The sequence below is a fragment of the Erithacus rubecula genome, assembly GCF_903797595.1.
Source record: "Erithacus rubecula genome assembly, chromosome: 4".
NCBI lineage: Eukaryota > Metazoa > Chordata > Aves > Passeriformes > Muscicapidae > Erithacus > Erithacus rubecula.
In genome coordinates, this window is record NC_136686.1 from 56,033,462 (window position 1) to 56,053,579 (window position 20,118).

General features: G+C 41.5%; 1 protein-coding gene across 1 annotated transcript in view; it reads right to left on the bottom strand.

The window, feature by feature from the left end:
- Positions 1–3,644: 3,644 nt before the first annotated feature.
- The window catches only part of CDHR3 (cadherin related family member 3), a 33,843-nt gene continuing 17,369 nt past the window's right edge, over positions 3,645–20,118 (bottom strand). Inside the window, exons 9-19 of the mRNA XM_079303713.1 lie at positions 19,689–19,857; positions 18,199–18,298; positions 17,955–18,053; positions 17,127–17,353; positions 15,250–15,421; positions 13,447–13,691; positions 10,681–10,838; positions 9,301–9,314; positions 7,842–7,873; positions 7,023–7,071; positions 3,645–4,469 (exon numbers count right to left, since the gene is read on the bottom strand). Of these exons, the coding sequence (XP_079159839.1) occupies positions 4,150–4,469; positions 7,023–7,071; positions 7,842–7,873; positions 9,301–9,314; positions 10,681–10,838; positions 13,447–13,691; positions 15,250–15,421; positions 17,127–17,353; positions 17,955–18,053; positions 18,199–18,298; positions 19,689–19,857 (1,585 nt within the window). The 3' untranslated portion in view covers positions 3,645–4,149. The remainder of the gene's footprint in view (positions 4,470–7,022; positions 7,072–7,841; positions 7,874–9,300; positions 9,315–10,680; positions 10,839–13,446; positions 13,692–15,249; positions 15,422–17,126; positions 17,354–17,954; positions 18,054–18,198; positions 18,299–19,688; positions 19,858–20,118) is intronic.

The window sequence follows — 20,118 nt, forward strand, 5'->3', positions numbered from 1 at the left end:
CTGTCAAAGCGTGGGTGGTCAGTGCCCCATCTCCCCCTGGGATCTAAGCAGACAGCAGCAGAGCCTGGCTGACCTCTGGGCTGTTTTCCCCTAATTTTCAGCTTCCTTGGGCACTGCTGCAGTGACATGGACCTGCCCTCACCTGAGCAACCTGGGCTAAGACTCAGTTGATTTACCTTTGTGTGTACTCTGTAGGCATTGATATCTGATCTAGGCATGCAGAAAGAGCTTCTTTCAGGGCACAGTTCATCTGATCTGTTCTAGATGTCTGCTTTTGAATAAGTCACCCCCAGTGTCTCTTTCTGCTCTGTGACAACATAGAGATCTTGCAAGGACTAGTTGAGACAAGGCATGTGCAGATGGAGCCCAGTGGGAGCTGAGCCTGTGTTCTGCCTTTCAGCTGGAGCTTTGTAAAGAGCCCCTTGTGGCTGGGGGTGTCAGGCAGCTAACCAGCTAGGGCATGTGCAGTATGCAGTTGTGGCTGCTTGCTGTTAAAATGTTAGTTACATTAGGGTGTTGCAATCTGGCTCCTGTAAAATAACCTAGCAGCCAGATTCTTTGGATTACTCTCCTTGTCTGATCTGCCTTCTCTGAGGGGTTCCAAACACCATCTCCTGCTCCCAGTGAGCAGTCACAAAGTGGCAGCCTCCTGGGCAAACATTCTCCATTTCTGCAGCTGAACTTGCTCTTGTGTGTAGGTCTCTTTCAGATCATAAAGGAATGCAGTGTTGACACTTGTATATTCCTTAATATAAAAGTTACACTCCAAGAAGCTGAGACTTCTGATGTTTATTGCAAGTGCTATTTACAACACAAGCATGAAAGACAAGCCTTTGGAGAAAAGCACACAAACCCCACTAACACGGTCACACATAAACTGCTTGGGGGAATTAGACCCTGGCAGGAAAAGTGACCTGTGCTCTTTCCTAATCACTCTTGAAACTTTCACAGCAATGTCAATCCACAGATCTGGAAGCACTTCAGAGGTGTGTGTTAGGCACAGACACAGCAATCAAAAGCTATGTCAGAACTCACACTGATTTTTGTAGACTTCAGACAAAATTATTGCATAACATGTAATAGGCAGCTGCAGGTCAGGAACTGTTACCCCCATTCAGTCTGCTTGAACCACCAGGTGCCTTTCCTCCTCTGCTTGTCTCAGTTTATCAGTGTCATCACTCTGGTGCCATTTATTTTAAAGTTCACACCTTGTATCTGTGTTCACAGAGACTAACAGAGCTGTTGAAGACTAGAGAGGCTGTTCTCCTCACCTAGTCTGACTCTATAGCACACAGCAGCTGTTCTTGACATCTGAAGGCTTCAAATGATGGAAAAGACCCATGGTCTTGGCTAATTGTTGCAATAATCAAATGCTTTTATTGTGTAGTGCTGCATATAATCTTTGCTCTCAGTCCATCTAGTGGCAGTTCTACACACTGACTCTGTTCTCAAAAGACTTCTGAACAAAAAAACCCCACAAAAGCTACTCTGACAATTAGAAGAGGTTTAAAGCTGTACTGCACAGTGTATTATAATATCTACTTTATGCAAAAATATATGTTGCTTTTATAGTCAAATTATCTTTTCACATATTGTTTGATATAATAAGTAACAATTATACACCTGGGTCACTGAGTTCTACCTTCTCTGCTTTTGTCCTATCAAACAAGCCAGAGACATGAACAGATGAGCTTTGGTTCAACAAGATCTCAAATTCATTCTTGGTTCCTTCACAGGGAGGAGCATTGATAGTAGCAGGGGCAGCTGATAGGAAAATGGTGCTGCTTTAGCATAAAGCTAATGCTCATATAAAACCTTGTTATTCCTTGATTTTGTAGATCCTGAGCAAGGGAAGTAGTCCTATGCATGCCCAAAATAAGTTTATAGAAAAGATCAAGATGAAGAATGAGTTGAAGGTGGAAATCAGCAGTTCATGTATGGAGCAACAGTGTAAGGAAGGGTAAAGTTGTGGTTTGTGGCCAGCACACTTGTTTCCTCATGCAGAGAATTGCATGGGACTTGCAGGATGCTTTATCTTGCTTAAAGGTGCCCCCTCAAATGCTCAGTACACCAGCTAAACCCACCTCAACCGGGTGCAAGCACTCTGGGCAGAGTTAGTGCTTGGACATGGCATCTCTCATATCCATGGCTCCTCTTTGTTCAACTGTCAGCTGTTCTGAGACCAGAATATGAGAGCACCACTACAAGAGCATCTGCTTTTACCCAGCTGTTGCCCAGCTGTGGGAGACCACGGCACCAGCAGTGTTGGCCATGACATTGTGTTTGCATACATGGAGTTCAGAGCCTGCTGTGATGCCAGCTTATGATGCTGTTGGGATTTTTTCCTTAAGAAGGAAGGAAATAAGTTCGTGCAGTTCAGCAGCAAGAATAGTAGTAAAGAAAGATGAGTATTCATCTGCCTATTTGCCAGTTTCCTGGCTGAAACTACAGTCTGTCTCTCCCTTGCCTTAAAAAAAATATATCCTTTAATCACTGAAGTAGAATGAGAATTATCAAGGAAGCAAAGCCGCTGTTCTACAGAAATGTCCAGGAAAGTAAATACAAAGATCTGTGTGTCTTCATGTCATGAAAACAATGCAGTTAACTTCTTCAGATAATAAAATTTAATGTCTGTAGGTGTCAGGTATGCCTGTGGGTATTTTGGTGTCAGAGTGTTAGAAAGATCTGTTAGGAAACTGCAGTTTCTATATGTCACTGAAAAAACACCTGAATAGAAACTGAATGTGCTGTATTTACAGCTAAAAAATGCAAACAATGGTGGGTTGGAACATTGAATGTGTAGCTGCCCTTGTTGGTGCACGATGTTGTGACAACTGCCATGGACACAGTGAAGTGATAACTTACTCAGAGAGTATAAATCACTCTTTCCTATCTGTATCACTGTGGTGTTCATTACACACTGGGTTTCTGATTGTGCAATGAAACGGCATTTGATGATGATTTGTGCTTGTTAGGGAAGTTGCTCCTGAGCCAAGCCACTCCTTTGGAGCACAGCAAAGAGGTACAGCACCATAACAGGTATTCTTCTGAAGTGTAAGATCCTTGGTGAAATTACTGCAAATTTCTCCATCCAGGTCATTTGTTGTATGACCAAAACAATGTATGTAAGAGACAATAAAATCTTTAGTGACTTCCCCTGCTCAACTTAAACTGAAATTTTCTTTTGCCACCTGATACCAGTCTCTCTCTGTCAAAAACTTTTTTTCTGCAATCAGGAAAGAAAACAAGCTAAGACATGGAGTATTAAGTCATCATTTATAATTATTTTTCTTCAGATTATTTTTTTTTTCTTAAATCTTGTTGAGTTTGTTTGTTTTATATTAGGTTTTTAGACAGCACTTACATTATACATGCTTACACTCTGAAAATATTATTTCACCCCACGTGTTTACTGTAATTACTCTTCTGAGTATATTCCACTTGATTCTATAAAGTATTAAATGTGCCAAAGGAAATATCAACAAAGAAGATATTGAATGCTATTAGTGTTACAAAAGATAAATAAGCTGTAAGTGTTGACAACTTGAGATACCACAAGAACCTGTGGTATCTCCCTCCAGAACTTCTTTCAAGCCATGGTCTTTTCTATAGCAAAGAAGAGCAAGGAAGGGCTGAAATAATACTGAATGAAAAGAAAATATATTTGGCTTTTACCAGCAAATATTTCTACCCTGATGTGCTTTTCACTCATTTGGTTGCTCAGCAGGGACAGGAGACCCCATTGACTGTTGAGAAAGCACATCTGTGTATGCTGCCATTCTCAAAGGCAGTCAGAGGATGTGGCCATGGCTGCCAGAGGTGCAGACTTTTCTAGGGGAAACTGTAGGAGAGAAACTTCTAGGAGTGTCTGCAGAAGGCAGTGGGCACAGACAGCTTCTGTCAATGAGTCTGCTTCATTTCCTCTTCTCTCCTGCTCTTACATTCACCTGACAAAGGTACATCCAGATTCATCCTGCCTTTGGCTCTGGTTTACAAACCTTATTGTCACCTCTTGTTTTACAGCTGAGAGAGAAAAACCACATCTGATTCTTTGGCTGTTCAGATTCTTGGGGGGTCAGTTGGGAGGCACCTTGGAATCTCATGCACTCTATCTTAATAGCAGAGCAGAGCTCATTTTGGGAGAGGAGGTCAGTTCCTGCCTAAAGAGGCTGGTAAGGATAACCCTGCATCCTCAGACTCCTCTTTCTTCTTTTGCAATCTCAGCCCAGCTTGGCCTGGTGTTTCTAATTGCCCAGCTGAGGGCTTGGCAGCTGTTTTTGTTGCTTGAGTCAGCTCTTTCCTCTTCTCTGAAGGCTCTTTTTTGCTTGGTGCCTCTGCTCTATCCATCCCTTGGCCACTGTTGGCACTGGGCATTACCTGCATACCCAGTACTGGCTGAAGGGGCTCATTGCTCTTCTTCCACCTTCGGGCCCCCGACCGGGAGTTGAACTCATATATTCTGCCAGTAACTTGCAAGAATAAAAAGACAACAGATTAAAATCATTCTTGCTTTAGTAGGTAAAGACATGACAGTTCTCAGCATGGGATTGAAATGAGAAATGTGAAGCACTTGGAATTCAGATGAGTTGGGGGGATGGCTCTGGGAGGGAAAGCCTCATTTCTGTGGGGACCTGGGCATAACAGTGGCCACTCAGAGATGTTGTCTGTTCTGCCCCTATAAGAATTGTCTTTGCAGTTAGGGGAGCAGGGATGTTTAAAACATTCCCATTCCAAAAGAAATAACTTTCTTACCACCCTATAACTCTATCCAAGTTCCAGCCACCAGGGATTAACATGGGCAGTGTAACAAACACACCCATAATGGTAAGGACAAAACTTTTGTCTTCAGCCACACTGAGCAATATCATTGTATATGTCTGTGCCTGTTTTGTCAGGTAGAGTTGCCTACCAGAGGTAGCAAAACCTGCTTAGGAGCACAGTATGCTACATACATCTTCCAGACCATGTCACCTCATCTGGACTGACCCAGGATTTGGAGAGCCAGTGAGTCTTGGCTGTCTGCATTCCTTCTCCTTTTGTGTAAAACGCTTCCTTTCAGGCTTGATGTCCACTTTGCCATTAATAAAGTACTGTGGTTTCATACAAGTATATGATTCTCTTGTATATATAAAATGTTTTTAAATTTGTGTTGCTTAGCACACATGGCAGCCTTCCTTTGTCAGAAAGATTTCTGTCTCTATTCAGGTTTTATGGGTAATTTCTATTTATACATTAAAAGCAATTATCTTCTCCTTCAGTTCATTGCTACCTAGAGATAAGTCAAAAAATTGCCATGTGTCCAGTGTGATCACCTCACAGTCTAACTCACTATACGTTACTAAACAGAGAATCAGGAGCTATAATGGCACTTTCTGTAATTAAACATGAGCAATAGGAGACAAACAAAGGACCATTAAGGCTTGGAAATAAACAGTGGTTATGTGTTACTAAATGTTGCAGTTTGTATCAGAATTAATGGTTTGTGACACATTAACACAATTTGAGCATCTCAAGATGATCTCTTTACAAGTTATTTTTTCTGATTGCTTGCAAGGCAGGAGTATTAAAGCAGCCCAGATCAGGAAACAGTTTCTGAACATCCCCCTTAATCATATTCAACAGATGATGTCCCAGGAATTATTAAATCTCATTTCCAAAGCAGCAACCTTTGATCCTCTAGGGTTTGTGATGAACTGTGCAGAAGGCCCCAGCTGTCCTGAAAGAACACTGGAAAGCAGCTCTTGCAGCAGCTTAGAGATTACCCATATTTAATGTATTACAAATGCAGTTACACAGAAAAAAAAGCAGGAAATTTAGAGCCCATTCCTACAGATCTCTTTATAAATAGCAGGTGAGCTTGGACCTGGATCAAACCAGCCTTGACCAGCCTTGTGGATGAACTTAATTGCACAGTAGGGTCCCACTTGTTTGCCCAAATTGCACTGAAGTCTCCATGCCTAGTGTTTCCCATTAGCTCAACACACCCAACAGCTCTGAGCCAGCTAATAAGAAACACAAGTTACATGCATTTGGGTGGAAATTGGCCAGATGGATCCAAGCCTTGAAACAAGCCTGCCTTCTTCTGGATGATTTCTAGACCTGTTGTTTCACACCTGTTTTCAGACCTATTTGTTAAAAACTTATTTTGTCTGATTGTCACATTTTACCAGCCCCCAATCTCCATGCTGGGGTCTCAGGCATTAGGAACAGGGCTGGGCATCCTAATCCAGGCCAAGCATCAAAGTAAGGGGCTCAGGCAGGGGCTGTGTTTCAGGGGGATGAGGAAAGCCAGATCAATCCTCAATAAAACAAAAACATTTTTCCTGTAACAAGCCCTGCTGCAGAGCCATGGCTGTCACTTGGGGAGCTGGATGAGATCCCCAGCTCATCCTGAGCTTTGCAGCTTTTGCTTTTGCCTTATTTTCACATTTCCCAGCTGGTTAAACAGATATGCTCAGAGTTTGCATAGCTGGAGTCCAGGGACACTGTAGCTGTTGCCTGCTGATGGCCTTTCCTTTTCTCCCCAACAAGTGATGCCTCAGCCTTGGATGAACAGTGGCAACACTACTGCTGTAAGGGAGGAGGTTTGTGCAGGAGCCAGTAACTCACCCACCCAATTCTGCAGGGAGAAGTTTAGGAGATGAAGGCAGCACTTCAGAAGTGACATTCACCTCCTGGACATTTCCCAGACATGAGATGGGTGAAACCATGTAGCTATGACAGCACCAGAGCAGGAGAGTTGCAACACATTCCTCCTCCCCTCCCACCTTCCTATACCACATCCAGAGGAATAGTGAGCAATCTGACCATCAGATGTGTGCTTCCTAGGGCTGCAAGAATATCCTATCATTGCAAATGTTACTGAGGCAGTTTATTTTTTGCTATTTGAGATATAGATCCCATTCTACTTAGAAGCAGCAAACTGCAAATACAAAAAGCCAAAGTTAAACCATATTTAAATCAAATAATCCAGTTTGGTTCCAGCCCAATATTCATGTCCTCTGTTAATTGCTTTTTATTACCTGGGTCTCTGGCTTCTCCATCAAAGACAGTGTTTAGCTTTGTCATTGTCTGTGAAGAAACACAAAATGTGAAATGAAACCTGTGAATTAGTAAAGTCAGAAGGAGGAGCAATGACTTGGAAATGGTGACCTATATTGCATTCCTTTAGGCTGGGTTTAATCTAAACTGGCAACAGGAGCCATTTGTGATGTAGGGTTGCATCCCTAGATATTTGAAGGAGAATTAATAGGTTCTGACATGCTAAATACCTCCACGTGTGTAACCACAAGAGGGTCTTCTCCACCCAGAGTAGGCTTGGGAATCCCTTTTCCAAAGATTTGTGGAGAGGAAGTTCACTAATCAAAGTGCCTTACAAAGATTCACAGAATATCCTGAGTTGGAAAGGACCCACGAGGGTCATCCCAGTCCAGCTCCTGGACCTGCAAAGGATCACTCCAGGAACCACACCACGTGCCTGAGAGCACTATGGCTATTTATGCAATTATGCAGCCTTTATGCAATTGTGTCTATGAAAAGGAAGGAGCCCCAAGATCCAAGAGCAAAGAAACATCTCCAACAATGGAAACATCCATGACATTTTGCTGCAAACAGCTTATCAAGACCAAACTCTGCCCCAGTGCATGTGAGCACCCCTCACAACCCGTGGTGCTTCCAAACACAGAGGCCAGCTGGGACCATGAAATGTTTTGCACTTGAGGGCAATAGTTTTTTCCTTGCCTATCATTTTTATATTCTCTTTGGAAAACAGACACCTTTCATATCATATTACATGATGGGCTGGCAAAACTGGGGTTTCTTTTGCAGCCAGCAGTACTTACAACCACCACTTCTTTCTTAGGCTTCTTCTTTCCTACAGAAAGGAAAAATGCACATTGTAAATAGTCAGAATTTTCTGATAGTACTATAGACACTAAAGTTAAGATTTCCTCAAAGAAACAGACATTCTTCCTACTCAAATGCTGAGACATCTTAAATGAGTCTTCTTTTCAAATGCTGAGTGTGAATTCACAGTTGCCAGTGACTAATCAAGACTAGCCTTGAAAAGTCAATAATAAATGAATAACAATGGTTATTAAACAAATCTCCCTTTCTAAATAATATGAACAAATACAGAAATTCACCTTTGGGAATATCTGAATTAGAAATGCACATTATTATTTTACATGAATGTTTGTGGTTGCAAAGCTTGTGTCAAATATCAGCTTGGAGACAAAACATGGAACAGCTGCATTTTCAGTTGAGTAAAATTCAGATTGAAGAACAGTTTGGTTGTGTGTGAATTTGCCATGCTATTATCTCATCCCACACACAAACAAATGCAGCAGCAGTGCCACGGGATTCTCGACAGCAGGGATTTGTGGATGATACCCAACTAGCTGCTGTGATTTCTTCTTGCTCACTCCTTGCCAATTTGTTTAATGGCCTTTCTTTGGAGAACAGTGCCTGGCCACATATGTGCATTGCAACCAGGTGTGGAAAACTCTAAAGTGTTGCAGGTGAATCTCAACCTGAGCACTGATGGGAAACTTGCTCTGTCTGGCCTTTGCTGTCCAGCATTTGGGAACCAGGTTTTCAGAAATCAAAAAATATTCACTTTTTGGAAACCAGCCAACACTGAAATGTTTTAAATTGGGCAACCAAGAGAACAGCTAATTTTGTGGGGTTTGTTAGTCCTTGTGGTTTTTTTCCAGTTGGGAGATACTGACTGAGGAAAGGGGAATTACAAAATCAGGGTCCTACTCAGCCCATATGAGCAATGCTTTCTAGCAGAAATGTAATGGGGCTAAAAAGAGCAAGACTGCTTAAAAAAACCACTCTTTTCAATGTGCAATTTATCTCCCTGCTAAGTTATACAAACCCCTTTAAAAGCACCAATGCTTCAAAATAAATCTTTATGTATGTGAAGAAATGGTGACAAAGTAGCAAATGAACTGATCAGAGAACAGGGAACTAGAGTGCAGAGGATTCTTGAAGGTGCTATAGATGGCTGGGATTATTTTTTAACAGATAACATATAAATTGTGTGTGAAAAATAAAGTAATTCTTTAGCATCCATGCCAGAATACCAGCCTATTCTGAATTTGGATTTTGCCCAACAGCAAATAGATTTGAAGACTGAAAGGGCCATGAAATCACTTTGACAGGCCCCCATAATTGTACAGGATTATCTAATCTCAGTACCCTTCTATTATGTCAAATTTATATCTAGAAATCAATTTACATATTTTACACGGACAAGTTCTCAAAGCATTAAAAATATAGAAAAGAGATACACACCTGGAGCATTTATCCTGTAATGAAAAAAAGATTAAGAGTGTAGTTAACAAATGTCATGGTTTTCCCGACATTAAAAAATCATGATTTTTATTCTCTTTCACTTGACAAGAAGGATGTGTTTCCTTGAGTTCTGAGATTTGCTTGATTTATTTGGTTTCTGATTTTGCTTTCACAGAAAGCCTGCAGCATTTAATACTGCTCTCAGACAGGAAAACAGTCCTGAGCATTGCTCTAACACTTCAAGAAGGAATGCTCTTAAAATAATAAAGTCTTATTGATGATAACATAATGGATTTATATAATCTGGAAAAATACATTTTCAGATATTGTTGTTTTGTTCCATCCTAGAAGAAAGGTAATTTTATTTTATTTTATGTGCTCAAAGAATATATTTTAAAATATTTGAAAGGTTATAAATGTTTCTGAAAATATAGAAATTGCTTTTTAATGGGAGACCCCAGTTCCCAATAAATCATTTGCCCAAATAATAAATAATAGCAGTATCTTAGATTCATTTGTCATTTTTATCACAAGCTGTTAATGCCTTGCACACACAATTTGAACTACAGTCACAGTCACATAGTAGTTCTTTACATTTAATGTAACTAGTAAATTGATGTCCAAATCCTGAGAATACTTGTAGATTTTTTTTTTCTTTGAAATCCCAGCCAGTAAAGGACTCTTATCTTTGTTTTGTGAAGTGCAAAGTTAATTTAGAAGCAGCCTGGCTCCAGCCCACTGAGAAGGCAGCCAGCAGGGATCTCTACACTTCCCACAGTGACTCAGAGCTGGTCCCAGGTGCTTCCATGCATTTTGCCAAGCATGAACACTTAGAGGTAAGCTTTATGGGCCAGAGCCTTGTAACTGACTTGGTAAAACTCCAGGAAATGTGCAGAAGTTTTGCCAGAACAATGAAATTGGCATGAGCACCAATATTTGCAAAGGACACTGGGATCTGTAGCTGAGAGGGAGGAAAATGCATCCAGTAAGGACCTAGATGGGAGCTGCCTTGGAGCAGGATCAATGCAAACCAAAATATTTGTGGTCAGCACAGCCTGGCACAGGCTTTGACTGAGCATAGCTCATAGCATAGCATAGCTGCCTTTAGAGGTTATAATTGCTAATTCCACTTCTACCTTCTGCTAATGTTAATGTCCACTTCTACCTTCTGCTAACTAAACCCATGGAAAAAAAATGCCATGGACACATTTCCTTGAGTTCATGTCATTAACACCCAATACTGTACCTGGTGTTAGCATTTACTGCAGCACAGGACATACTGCTATAAAAGATTTAATATCCTCACAGCTGAAAGGCCTGAGCCATCTCTGTCATTGCCAGGTGCTGCTGGCATTGCCAGGGTTCCCTTGGGGGACTCACCGTGGGGGGCAGTGGGTGCAGAGCCAGGCCAGCAGCAGCAGCCCCAGGTAGCCCAGCAGCCCGAGGAGCAGCAAGCTGCCCAGGGTGATGGTGAATGGCACGTACCACGCCGACCCAGAGTACAGGTTCTCCTCTTTGGTCACAACAGTGAAGCCAGGCTTTTAAAACAAGACAGGAAGAGTTCCTCAAAGCTGCATACTGACACCAACATCATCTTTCATCTGGCTGAACTGTTGCACTGAGGCACCCAGACTGAGCTTGCCCCAGGGCTCTGCAGATGATGGGCACAGGGAGGTGGAGGCAGGCAGTGATTCATCCCGTGTGTCTGCCAGGGCAGCTCAGATGGCTGGGATGGACCACTGAGCTCCTGGACCAGCCAAATGCAGGTGAAATGGAACCCGTCCACAAGGAAAAGAGGAGGTTCCAGACCATATTTCAATACCTTATTTTAAAACAAGCAGGTCGTGGTGGAGTTTAAAAGCCTCAGGTTGCCCAGGAGGTTGTGAGCACACAGTTGGAGGGTGTCAAGTTTGGGAATACTGTCTTTACTGAGATAATGTTTTCTTGTTACCTAAGGCAAAACTGGAAGTAGGTCATCTTCACTGCAGTGATCATTCAGCCTGCTTCGTAAGAGGAGTTGAACCCTAAGAAACTGGGTTATTGTATAAAAAGAAATGGAACTCCTTCTTTTTCACCAGTGACTTGTTCCAGAAGGAAAAAACACACCTCCTGAGCAGTTGCAATCTCCCACATCTTCCTGTGTCAGGAGACACATCTCTGAGCTGGCACATCACTTGGTGCTAGTAGCTCATTCATTAAAGTCCCACCATGAAACTATCCTCACACATTTCAGAAATCACTAATTTACCTAGTTCATTACCTAGTGGGGTACTATTAGCTTTAGATCATCTACTATATTGAAGTTTTTATTTAATTTTCTGCAAGACATTTGTAATCACATTGAGTATGAAATTGCGAGGGGTATCTATTTCTTTTCAGTTTAAGGATAATTTTAAAATAACCTATTTAGTCTGTCAAAAAAAGATACATCCAATCCTTAGAGAAACACTCAAATAATCTCAGTATCACCACCATCACTTTATCCTCACCTGAACTGAAGTCACAAGTGACTTTTTGTGATGAGGCTTCTTTTCTACACTACCAGCTTCCCAGTGTGTGACTCATCGAGTTGCTGCAGTGAACACATGTAAAGAGTAGTGATGGGAGAACTGGCTGTAATGGAAGTGTTCGTCTGGAAAATAGCCTGAAAGTGGAAGTCTGATATCTCTGGGGAGACAGATTTAATGCTGTGGTATGTGGTTGAGACTGTTTGTATTTGTGGTAAAGCACGGGAAAGAAATACAGAGTAAGTTTATTCAGCTTAACTTTTCATTTCAAATTGGGGGAGTAGAAGGCAGTGAAAAAATCATTTATTCCTTCCCTAAAGAGCATTAGATAAGAACCGGGTTATTAATCAGTCTGAAAATTTGGATCTAAACATTTTCATAACAAAGCAACCAGACTTGAATGTGCTGTTTGCAGGATCCTTTGGTTCTGGCTCAGTTACCAGAAGCCTCTAGAAGATCTAGACCATTTTACAGCAAAGGCCTCTTCTACCACTTCACTTGGATACTCATATTTTCATTTCTGAATGCAAGAAAGAAAAGGATAATGCCATCTGCAGGCAGGCAGGGAATGGATGGACTGTGGGTGATGGAGGATGGTGCAGCAAGGCATCAAGGGGTCAGTGGCACAAGGATAAGACAGAGTGGTCCCTACCCTCAGGCTGTGTCACATCTACAGGCTCGACAAAAGCAAGCTCTCTGCACGTCCTGCATCAGCCTGATGGAAATTAGTTTCAAAATTAAACTGGTAGACTGAGCTCAGCTGGGATGGCTGTGCAGACGGGTGAGCAGTATTGCTGGGTGTCCAAGTTTAGGACAAATTTGGGAAAAAGACCTCCAAAGGGCCCCCTACAGGCCCACTACTCCACAGGCTGTGCAAGGTTAGATCCCACCTGTGCTGCCAAAAACTGGGCAGGCTTCCTCAGCTCAGATGTGGGCCACCACATGGGCATGGAGCTCAGGAAAGACCCATCCCACCCCTCAGGATTTCCTGTCTGAAACCTGCTGAAACCTCAGCAACACACTGAGGCTGTGCTGGACTGCTGCAGTTCCTGACATGCTGCTCCAAATTTTACAGGACAATGACCTCAGGTCTGAAAGAGAGACCCTTTTAAGTGATGAGGATTTGTTGTTGTTGTTGTTGTTGTCTGTTTCAACTTTGATAGCCACAGATTAATGTGCTCCAATGATAAAGAAACACACAAAACTGCAAGGCAGCTGGGGGAGTGAATAGCTATGAATAAAAAAAGAGGTAGTGCAAAATGCATGAGGTAATTTTAAGGTTCCAGGCAAAGGTTAATCCCTGCTCTTTCCTTATTAATAAAGCTGCCAAAATCTTTAACTTTCCAGTTGCATGGTAATGGCAGCATGCCCAGTTCTTTGGCTTCCTGCCCTTTTTGTTTTAGAAACTGGAATACAAAACACGTGTTATGACTCTGTACCTGGGACTAATCCTTCATGACACTAAGCACATCAACCACCTCTGGCTTCATCATAAGAGCACAGGGCTCAGAACCTCCCAGGACTACATGCACTCAAGGTTTTTGCTCTCCTTTTGCATCTCTATCCTCTTTCCTTTACTCCTGTGGAGATCAGTCTGTGAAAGAAATGCAGAAATGGAAATAACTTTTAGTGAACTTACCGTAGTGGTTGTGGCAGTAGTTGGGTTTGGGATAACCCTGATGGTTAAAGCCACTGTTCCAGTTTTAATTAGGTGTGTGATTTTGTCCCTGGCAGATAATAAATTGTCGTCTGTTATGTGGACACACAGACTGTAAACCCAGTTTGTATCAAGTCCACTCTCATAGTCAAACCCTGATGCAAGAATCAGACGAGATATGTTGGAGCCAGCACTTGGGGAAAAGATGAAATGATTGTTCTCATTGCCTGCAAAAAGGTAACACCAAAATGAAAAAAAAAATATTACTTTAATCCCACATTAAAGTAAATGTGTGTAACAAGTGGTGAGGTGTGGTGAAATGTCAATGACAAGAAGGGCTCCTTGATCTTCCTTGTACCATATAAAATAATTTAAAACAGTACAGTCATAAAAGCATTGCAATCTAGAATAAGAACCTCTATGGGGACATAGCAGAGAGGAGGCTGTGGAAACACTTCAGAGCCATAGGGCACCCAAGAGGTCACCTGAATCACCTGAGCTTACAGCCTGGGGAGCACCCCACAGCACCCAGCTGGGGTGAGGACCCTGCACTGTGTCAGGGCTCATTCTGCTCCTGGGGTGTCCCTGGAGTGCTGCTCCAGCCCCTCTCTGTGCCTTCTCCATCTGCTCAGAGGCAGTGGCCTTTGAAGAGAGTTAATGATCCAGTGGCACTCATTGTCTCCACTGCTTTGTCAGCACCTTGGGGAGGGAGAGAGTACAGAAATGCTGGCTCCCCACCCCTTGCTTTCTGTCCATAGTAGCTGGAGAGCTGCTCATGGCCCAGGCTGCAGGCACACCAGCCCCAGCTGTTAGACCACATATACAGGAAGTCAGAGCCTTGAAGAGGCAGCAAACATGCTTTGGTTTTGCTCTTGTGCTGCCACAGAGATCAAGAGTTGACATGTCCTTGAAAGCCATGCCTGTTCTAGAGCACAAAAAGGGCCATGAGCTGCTCTGTGGCTCAGAGGCCAATGCACGACACAGCCCAGATCTGTATCATCAGACTGGGCCTGTGGTCAGACAGTGATTTATTAACACAGCCCAACAGTACTAACACAGCCACTGTATGGATTAATGTGTCAATACCATATCTGCAAAGCTTCCTCTGCAGCATCAAGGGGCTGCAGTAGGACAGAGATTCTCTGTTTTGACACCCACAGCTTTTTACTGGCAGCTGGACAATCTGCTCCCTCCTTCACAGCAGCCACATCAGCAATAAAAGAAAGAATTGCCCCAAGAGAGTGCTGTTTCCATTTTTGTGAAGCTGAGTGTCACCCCATACCACTGCAGTTCTCCAAGTGGATGCAGCTGATCATGATTTTTAAAATGAGGGTTTACTGCATACAGCTTGGACTTATAACATGTAGGTTTGAGCAGTTGTTTTGAACAGTGCACCAGCATCCATGTGATGATGAGAGACACAGAGATACAGAACTTACCATTGTTTCTCAAGATTTACTCAGCTGTAATTGGAAGGGAAATTTGACACTGCACACAATTCCAGCTCATTTTTCTGAAGTTCTTGTCTACTGTATAATTAATAGCCTATTAATTAATATGACAGGCAATCCAGCCTTGCAAGGGAGTGGCTCTAGCTGCTACCACCAGTAGCCAGCTTGTAGAGAGAAGATCAATGTGATGATGTGCAGAACTTGTGGATCACCATGGCTAGCTCGCCATGAAAAATCATACACAAACTATGTTAGATTTTTGCTTATAAATATAAGTGAACTATCAGCATTCACTTTTTTTTCACTGTTCCCAGCTTGCCCATTGTGACAGTACCTTCCTTAATGAAGTAACGGAAAGACCTGGGATCAGAATCACGATCTTGACATTCAATCCTGAAGCCATTGATATTGGTCCCAACAGCTAAATTGACTGGGATTTGAAGAGAGAAGAAGTTGGGAGAACAAACTGGTTCTTCATCATTTACTTCCAAAACATTCACAGTTACCTGGAAGAAAAGAGCAATATCAAGCTGAAGCTGCTTCAATGTGCTGAGACAGAATTTTGTTAATTTCAGAAACTGTTGGGTTTTGCCCATTTTGTTTTGTGTTTTTTTTTGATCAACAACTGTTGAAGAGCACTGAAGTCCCCTTGCAACCCAGATCCTGCCAGAAAATATCTGATAATTTGTCCTTCAAATTCTTCTTGTGATCAGCATTCTTCTGGGAACAGGTTCTGTAACCTGAGCCATCTTCCAAAAATGTAGGGTTTTCAAGCTGATATGTCTGTCTGAACAACCTGAGTTGTGTTATAGTTAAAATGAGAAATAATTATAATAGTACCACATAATAATTAAACTCCCAAAACTCTTAATTTGCTTCATAATCATTAGTTAGGCTTCTTAGTGTATTAAATAACCATTTGGAGTATGATCCAAGGAAGGGAGAGTGTTTCTAAACTGTTCCCAGTGAGAGAGAAAGGCTGGCAATGGCCTCCTGCATGGTAGGAGCACCCTGAGGAACACCAGATGTGTTTGGTGTCATCTGGGATTAGCTAGTTAAAAGAAAAATGTTACCCTTCCCAAAGTTCTTTCTTCTAATGTCTGTTAGTCAGGCAACAGATAAGCTTGACATTGTTAAAAACTTCTGATGCTCAATTGTCATTAATTGTCACCTTGAAACTTAATAGATGATAAAGAGATTAAACTCCTCCTAGATAGCAACTCTATGGGTAGTGCTTGGCTGGAATGAAAAGCAAACCTGCACATGTGTCACCCCCAAGACAGGTGTAAAAAAAATGTAAAGCAGTCATAAGGGAGAAAGTGGGAGAAGAAGTCAAAAGAAGCCTGTCTGTGAAGGACATTGGGATTCTTTGAAAGAAAGTTCTTTGAACTTTTAACTTCTTTGAAAGAAGTTACTATAAATACCATTGTGGATATAGCATCTACACTTTTTCATCTGAATAAGATAGGTCTGAGCAGAAAACCTAAGCCCAGCCCTGCTGTTAAAGGTTATATTGGCACCTGGCATGGTCTTGGCTCCTGCCAGGTAACATCATCAGGGAAAAATGCAGGTCATGGTCAGGGCAAGGCACAGCTCCAGCAGGGCAAGTGGGCACTGGGCTGGCCCTCTGACACTTACACAGGAGCCCACCCAAGCCCTCCTCCCATCCACATCCTCTCTGTATCACCACATGAAAACACAGCTCTTATATGTTGCAACATAAATCTGACATTACTTTGGACACTTTGCAGGGAAAAAAATGACAAGCAAAATCAAAACTATGTTTGAGGGCCAAGGGACACTACACAGACACCAAAAAGAATTTGCCACCAAGCATGGCTACAATTAGATTGTGCTACCTGGCCTAAAGACCCTGTCATTATTCTATTTTCTAGTACCTCTGTAGCCATAAAGAATAACTTAAACTGTCTAGGGCACAGAAAACAATTTCACTGTCTGGGTAAAATAAGAAAAAAGGTCTGAGAAGCAAACACCACAGTTAAAAATATTAAAGTATTATTTTATCCTTTTTGTGAGAAATAAAACAACACTGAGTGAACAACACCTCTTTCATCTGTGTGGTATATGACTGGGCAGGTTTTCAGTTGCCTTTTACAGACCAAGATGCTTTTCCCAATGTCTTACTGTTCTTGCTAGGAAGAAGAGAGAAAGATATAGGTAAAGGTGAAGTAGTAGAGTGGATTTACTCACTGATGCTGTTGTAGATTTCTCTTGGTCTGAGGCCTGCACTGTGAAGATATGTTTCTGAGTTGTTTCATAGTCTAATCTAGCTAAAATCCTCACATCTCCTTTTGTTGGACTGATCCAGAAGATACTTGTGTAATCCCTGGTGCCAGATCCAGCTACAATGGAGTAAGTGATGGCAGTGGGTGGCCAGTCCTTGTCTGTGGCATGCACTCTTCCAATGCTAGATCCAACTGAGAGACAGAAAATCCATATTTCATTAACATTTAAAGCAACAGAAGGTACAGATGAAACTGAACTGAAGATCTGTTTTAGGGTTTTTCACACAAGACAATAAAGCAAGGCAAATAAGCACTATTTCCCCAGGGTGTGTTATGGCTCCCCTGTGCATGGGCTGCTAGCAGTAAACACCAAAACACAAGAGTGTGTAGAGAACCTCAGCAGAAATGCTCTGTGTCTGGGCCAAGGGAGTCCTCATTTGTCTGTGTCAGTCTGTAAAGGTTTCAGTGCACCACCACAGTCCCTCTAAAAGGCTAATTTAGCAAGAGCAGAAAGACAGTCTAAAACAAGACATCTGAGTTCAGTTCCTGGCACTGCCACAGATTTCTTCTGCAATTTCTGAATTTGTCTGTGTCTCAGCTCCCATCTGTACAATTGCAGTTTTTGCCAGTTTAGTCTATTTAAGGGTAGTAAGTGGTTGTATGGTGAGACCCTAGCTGAACTGGAACTTTGAGCCATTTGCCTCATCTACATATATGAAAATTCATTTGGAGGAAAAAGACACTTAACAACATGACAACATTATTTCTATCATTTAGGTGCTACTTACTGTACCTTTAGTAATTTCTGAAACACTAAATACATAAGATAAATTATGGAAGACTGGAAGAAATTCATTCACTGGCTTTATCCTGATATAAATGTGGATGATATCTGGAAATATAACAGAAGATTAAACCATAGTTAAGTATGGCTGTGAAATTTTCTCATGCATATATTCAAAATACATATGGCATTCCTCTCTCCATGTTTTTACAGCACAGAAAACTATCAAAAGAAATATAAAAGGGATACTTGCTTGAGTAGTTAGGATAGGCAGAATCTTGCACCCTGACAGTCAAAGTATAAACTTCAACTCCTGGATTAGCTGGGTCTTCTAAATCAACAGTTCCAGTCATCTAAATAGAAAGGAACACAATCACATTTATACCTCCATACATGAAGTCACAGTATACACGGAGATGACTACTCTTTTCAGCATTCTGTAAGTGTGATTTGTCCCTTGGGTATATAGAACAGTTCTATAGGAATAACACAGGCTAATAGTCAATTCCAGGATTGAATTCCAGGCTTTTTCTATGTGCTCCCACTTCTGCCAACAAAATTTCATCCCCTTAAGAGCAGACAGTTTAATAATTTGGATGATAAGGCCTTGACCTTTTACCTAGTCAATTCAGAACTTGTGTAATCAGTGATTACTATCAGTGATAGCTTGAGTTATTACTTGAGCTCATGCCTGCAGACATTAAAAAAAGGTATCGGGTCCAGCCACTGTTTGTCCAGGATCCAAGTTGTTACTAAATAGTGACTTGCACAGATTTAAATCCTAATCTTCTGAGCTCCTTATCTTGCTGTGGAAGCCTTATAAACTTTGGGACAGCAGGAATAACACACAGGCATCCACTGCTGGCTGTCTCTTCAGGGAGATTTCTGGAGGAACAGGTTACTTGGTATAGTCTGTTATATACACAGGGATTAAAGGCTTGACAACAATCATATCCTGTGCAGCAAGGGAAATGCTTTTTATGTTGGCAGATTAAGCAGCTAAAGGCAGTTCTCATTGACAAGGAAACCTCAGTTCCAAAATTAAAGTAAACCATGCAAAATAATTCTACTACTCCTGTAGCACTCTTGTCTTCTAAACAGAATGCCTATTTTTTGTTGTTTCTCTTTTACTGTAGCTGCCCACAGTTCTTTTTAAAGCAAAAAAATAACTACCATTGCACATGTCCAGGAACTGGTGGGGTTCTGGCCAATGCAAGTTTGCCAGCAGCTATCAGCATAAGGAATTCATATTTTGACATGCAAAATCACAGAAGTGCAAATCCCACCACACTTTTGTGAAACTTTGCCACTCAAAGTGGTTTTACGATTCTGACCAATTACTGAGATACTGAGTGTGAGATTTCTCAAGTACTTAAATTCTTCATGCTGAATAGCAAGGATTTTCCACAGTCTGTCATGAGTAAATGGGTATGAAATGGCATCAAATTTCTCTGTTTATCCATATCAAAGTTGGTGCTTCACACTCCCTAAAAAAGAATATTTTTTCAATCATATCTAGCACATTTATTTAAAACTGAAGAAAACAGTCTCTGTTCACTAAATTCTGTAGAATCCTTAGAAAGTATCCTATCTAGGGGTATATAGTTCACAACCAGTCAGAACAGTCATTCTCCACATCATACCTACTTTCTCTTGTACAATGAATTTTAAAAATCCCTTATAATATTTCATTAGTTGACTTCACTAATGTAGTAGTCTAACGTAAAGCCACAAATTACTAACCACAATTCTTCCAGACACAGTGGAATCCAGAACAAAGTTATTGCTTCCAAAACCAGATAATCCAGTGAAGCTAAATTGGTTGTTTGATGGATCAACATCAATATCTTTACAGTAATTTCTAAGATCAATAAAAAATGTCCCAGGAGTTGTATTTTCATTTGCTTCTTTCCTGTTTAAAACAAACATATTTCCTGTCAAAGCAACTCTTCTGAACTCTTCATATATCACAGGCCAAAGCATTGATTTATTTTTTAAGGGAAATCCTAGAACTAAATGTGCAACAATGGAGGAAGCAAGCCAGAATCTGGCCCATGTGTGAGATGTTACACAGTGATCTGTGTTATTATGAAAATGCACAATGGGATCAATATAAACAAGAATATTGAATCCAAAGTAAAGCATGGACATGAGACACAAGAATATTTAATGA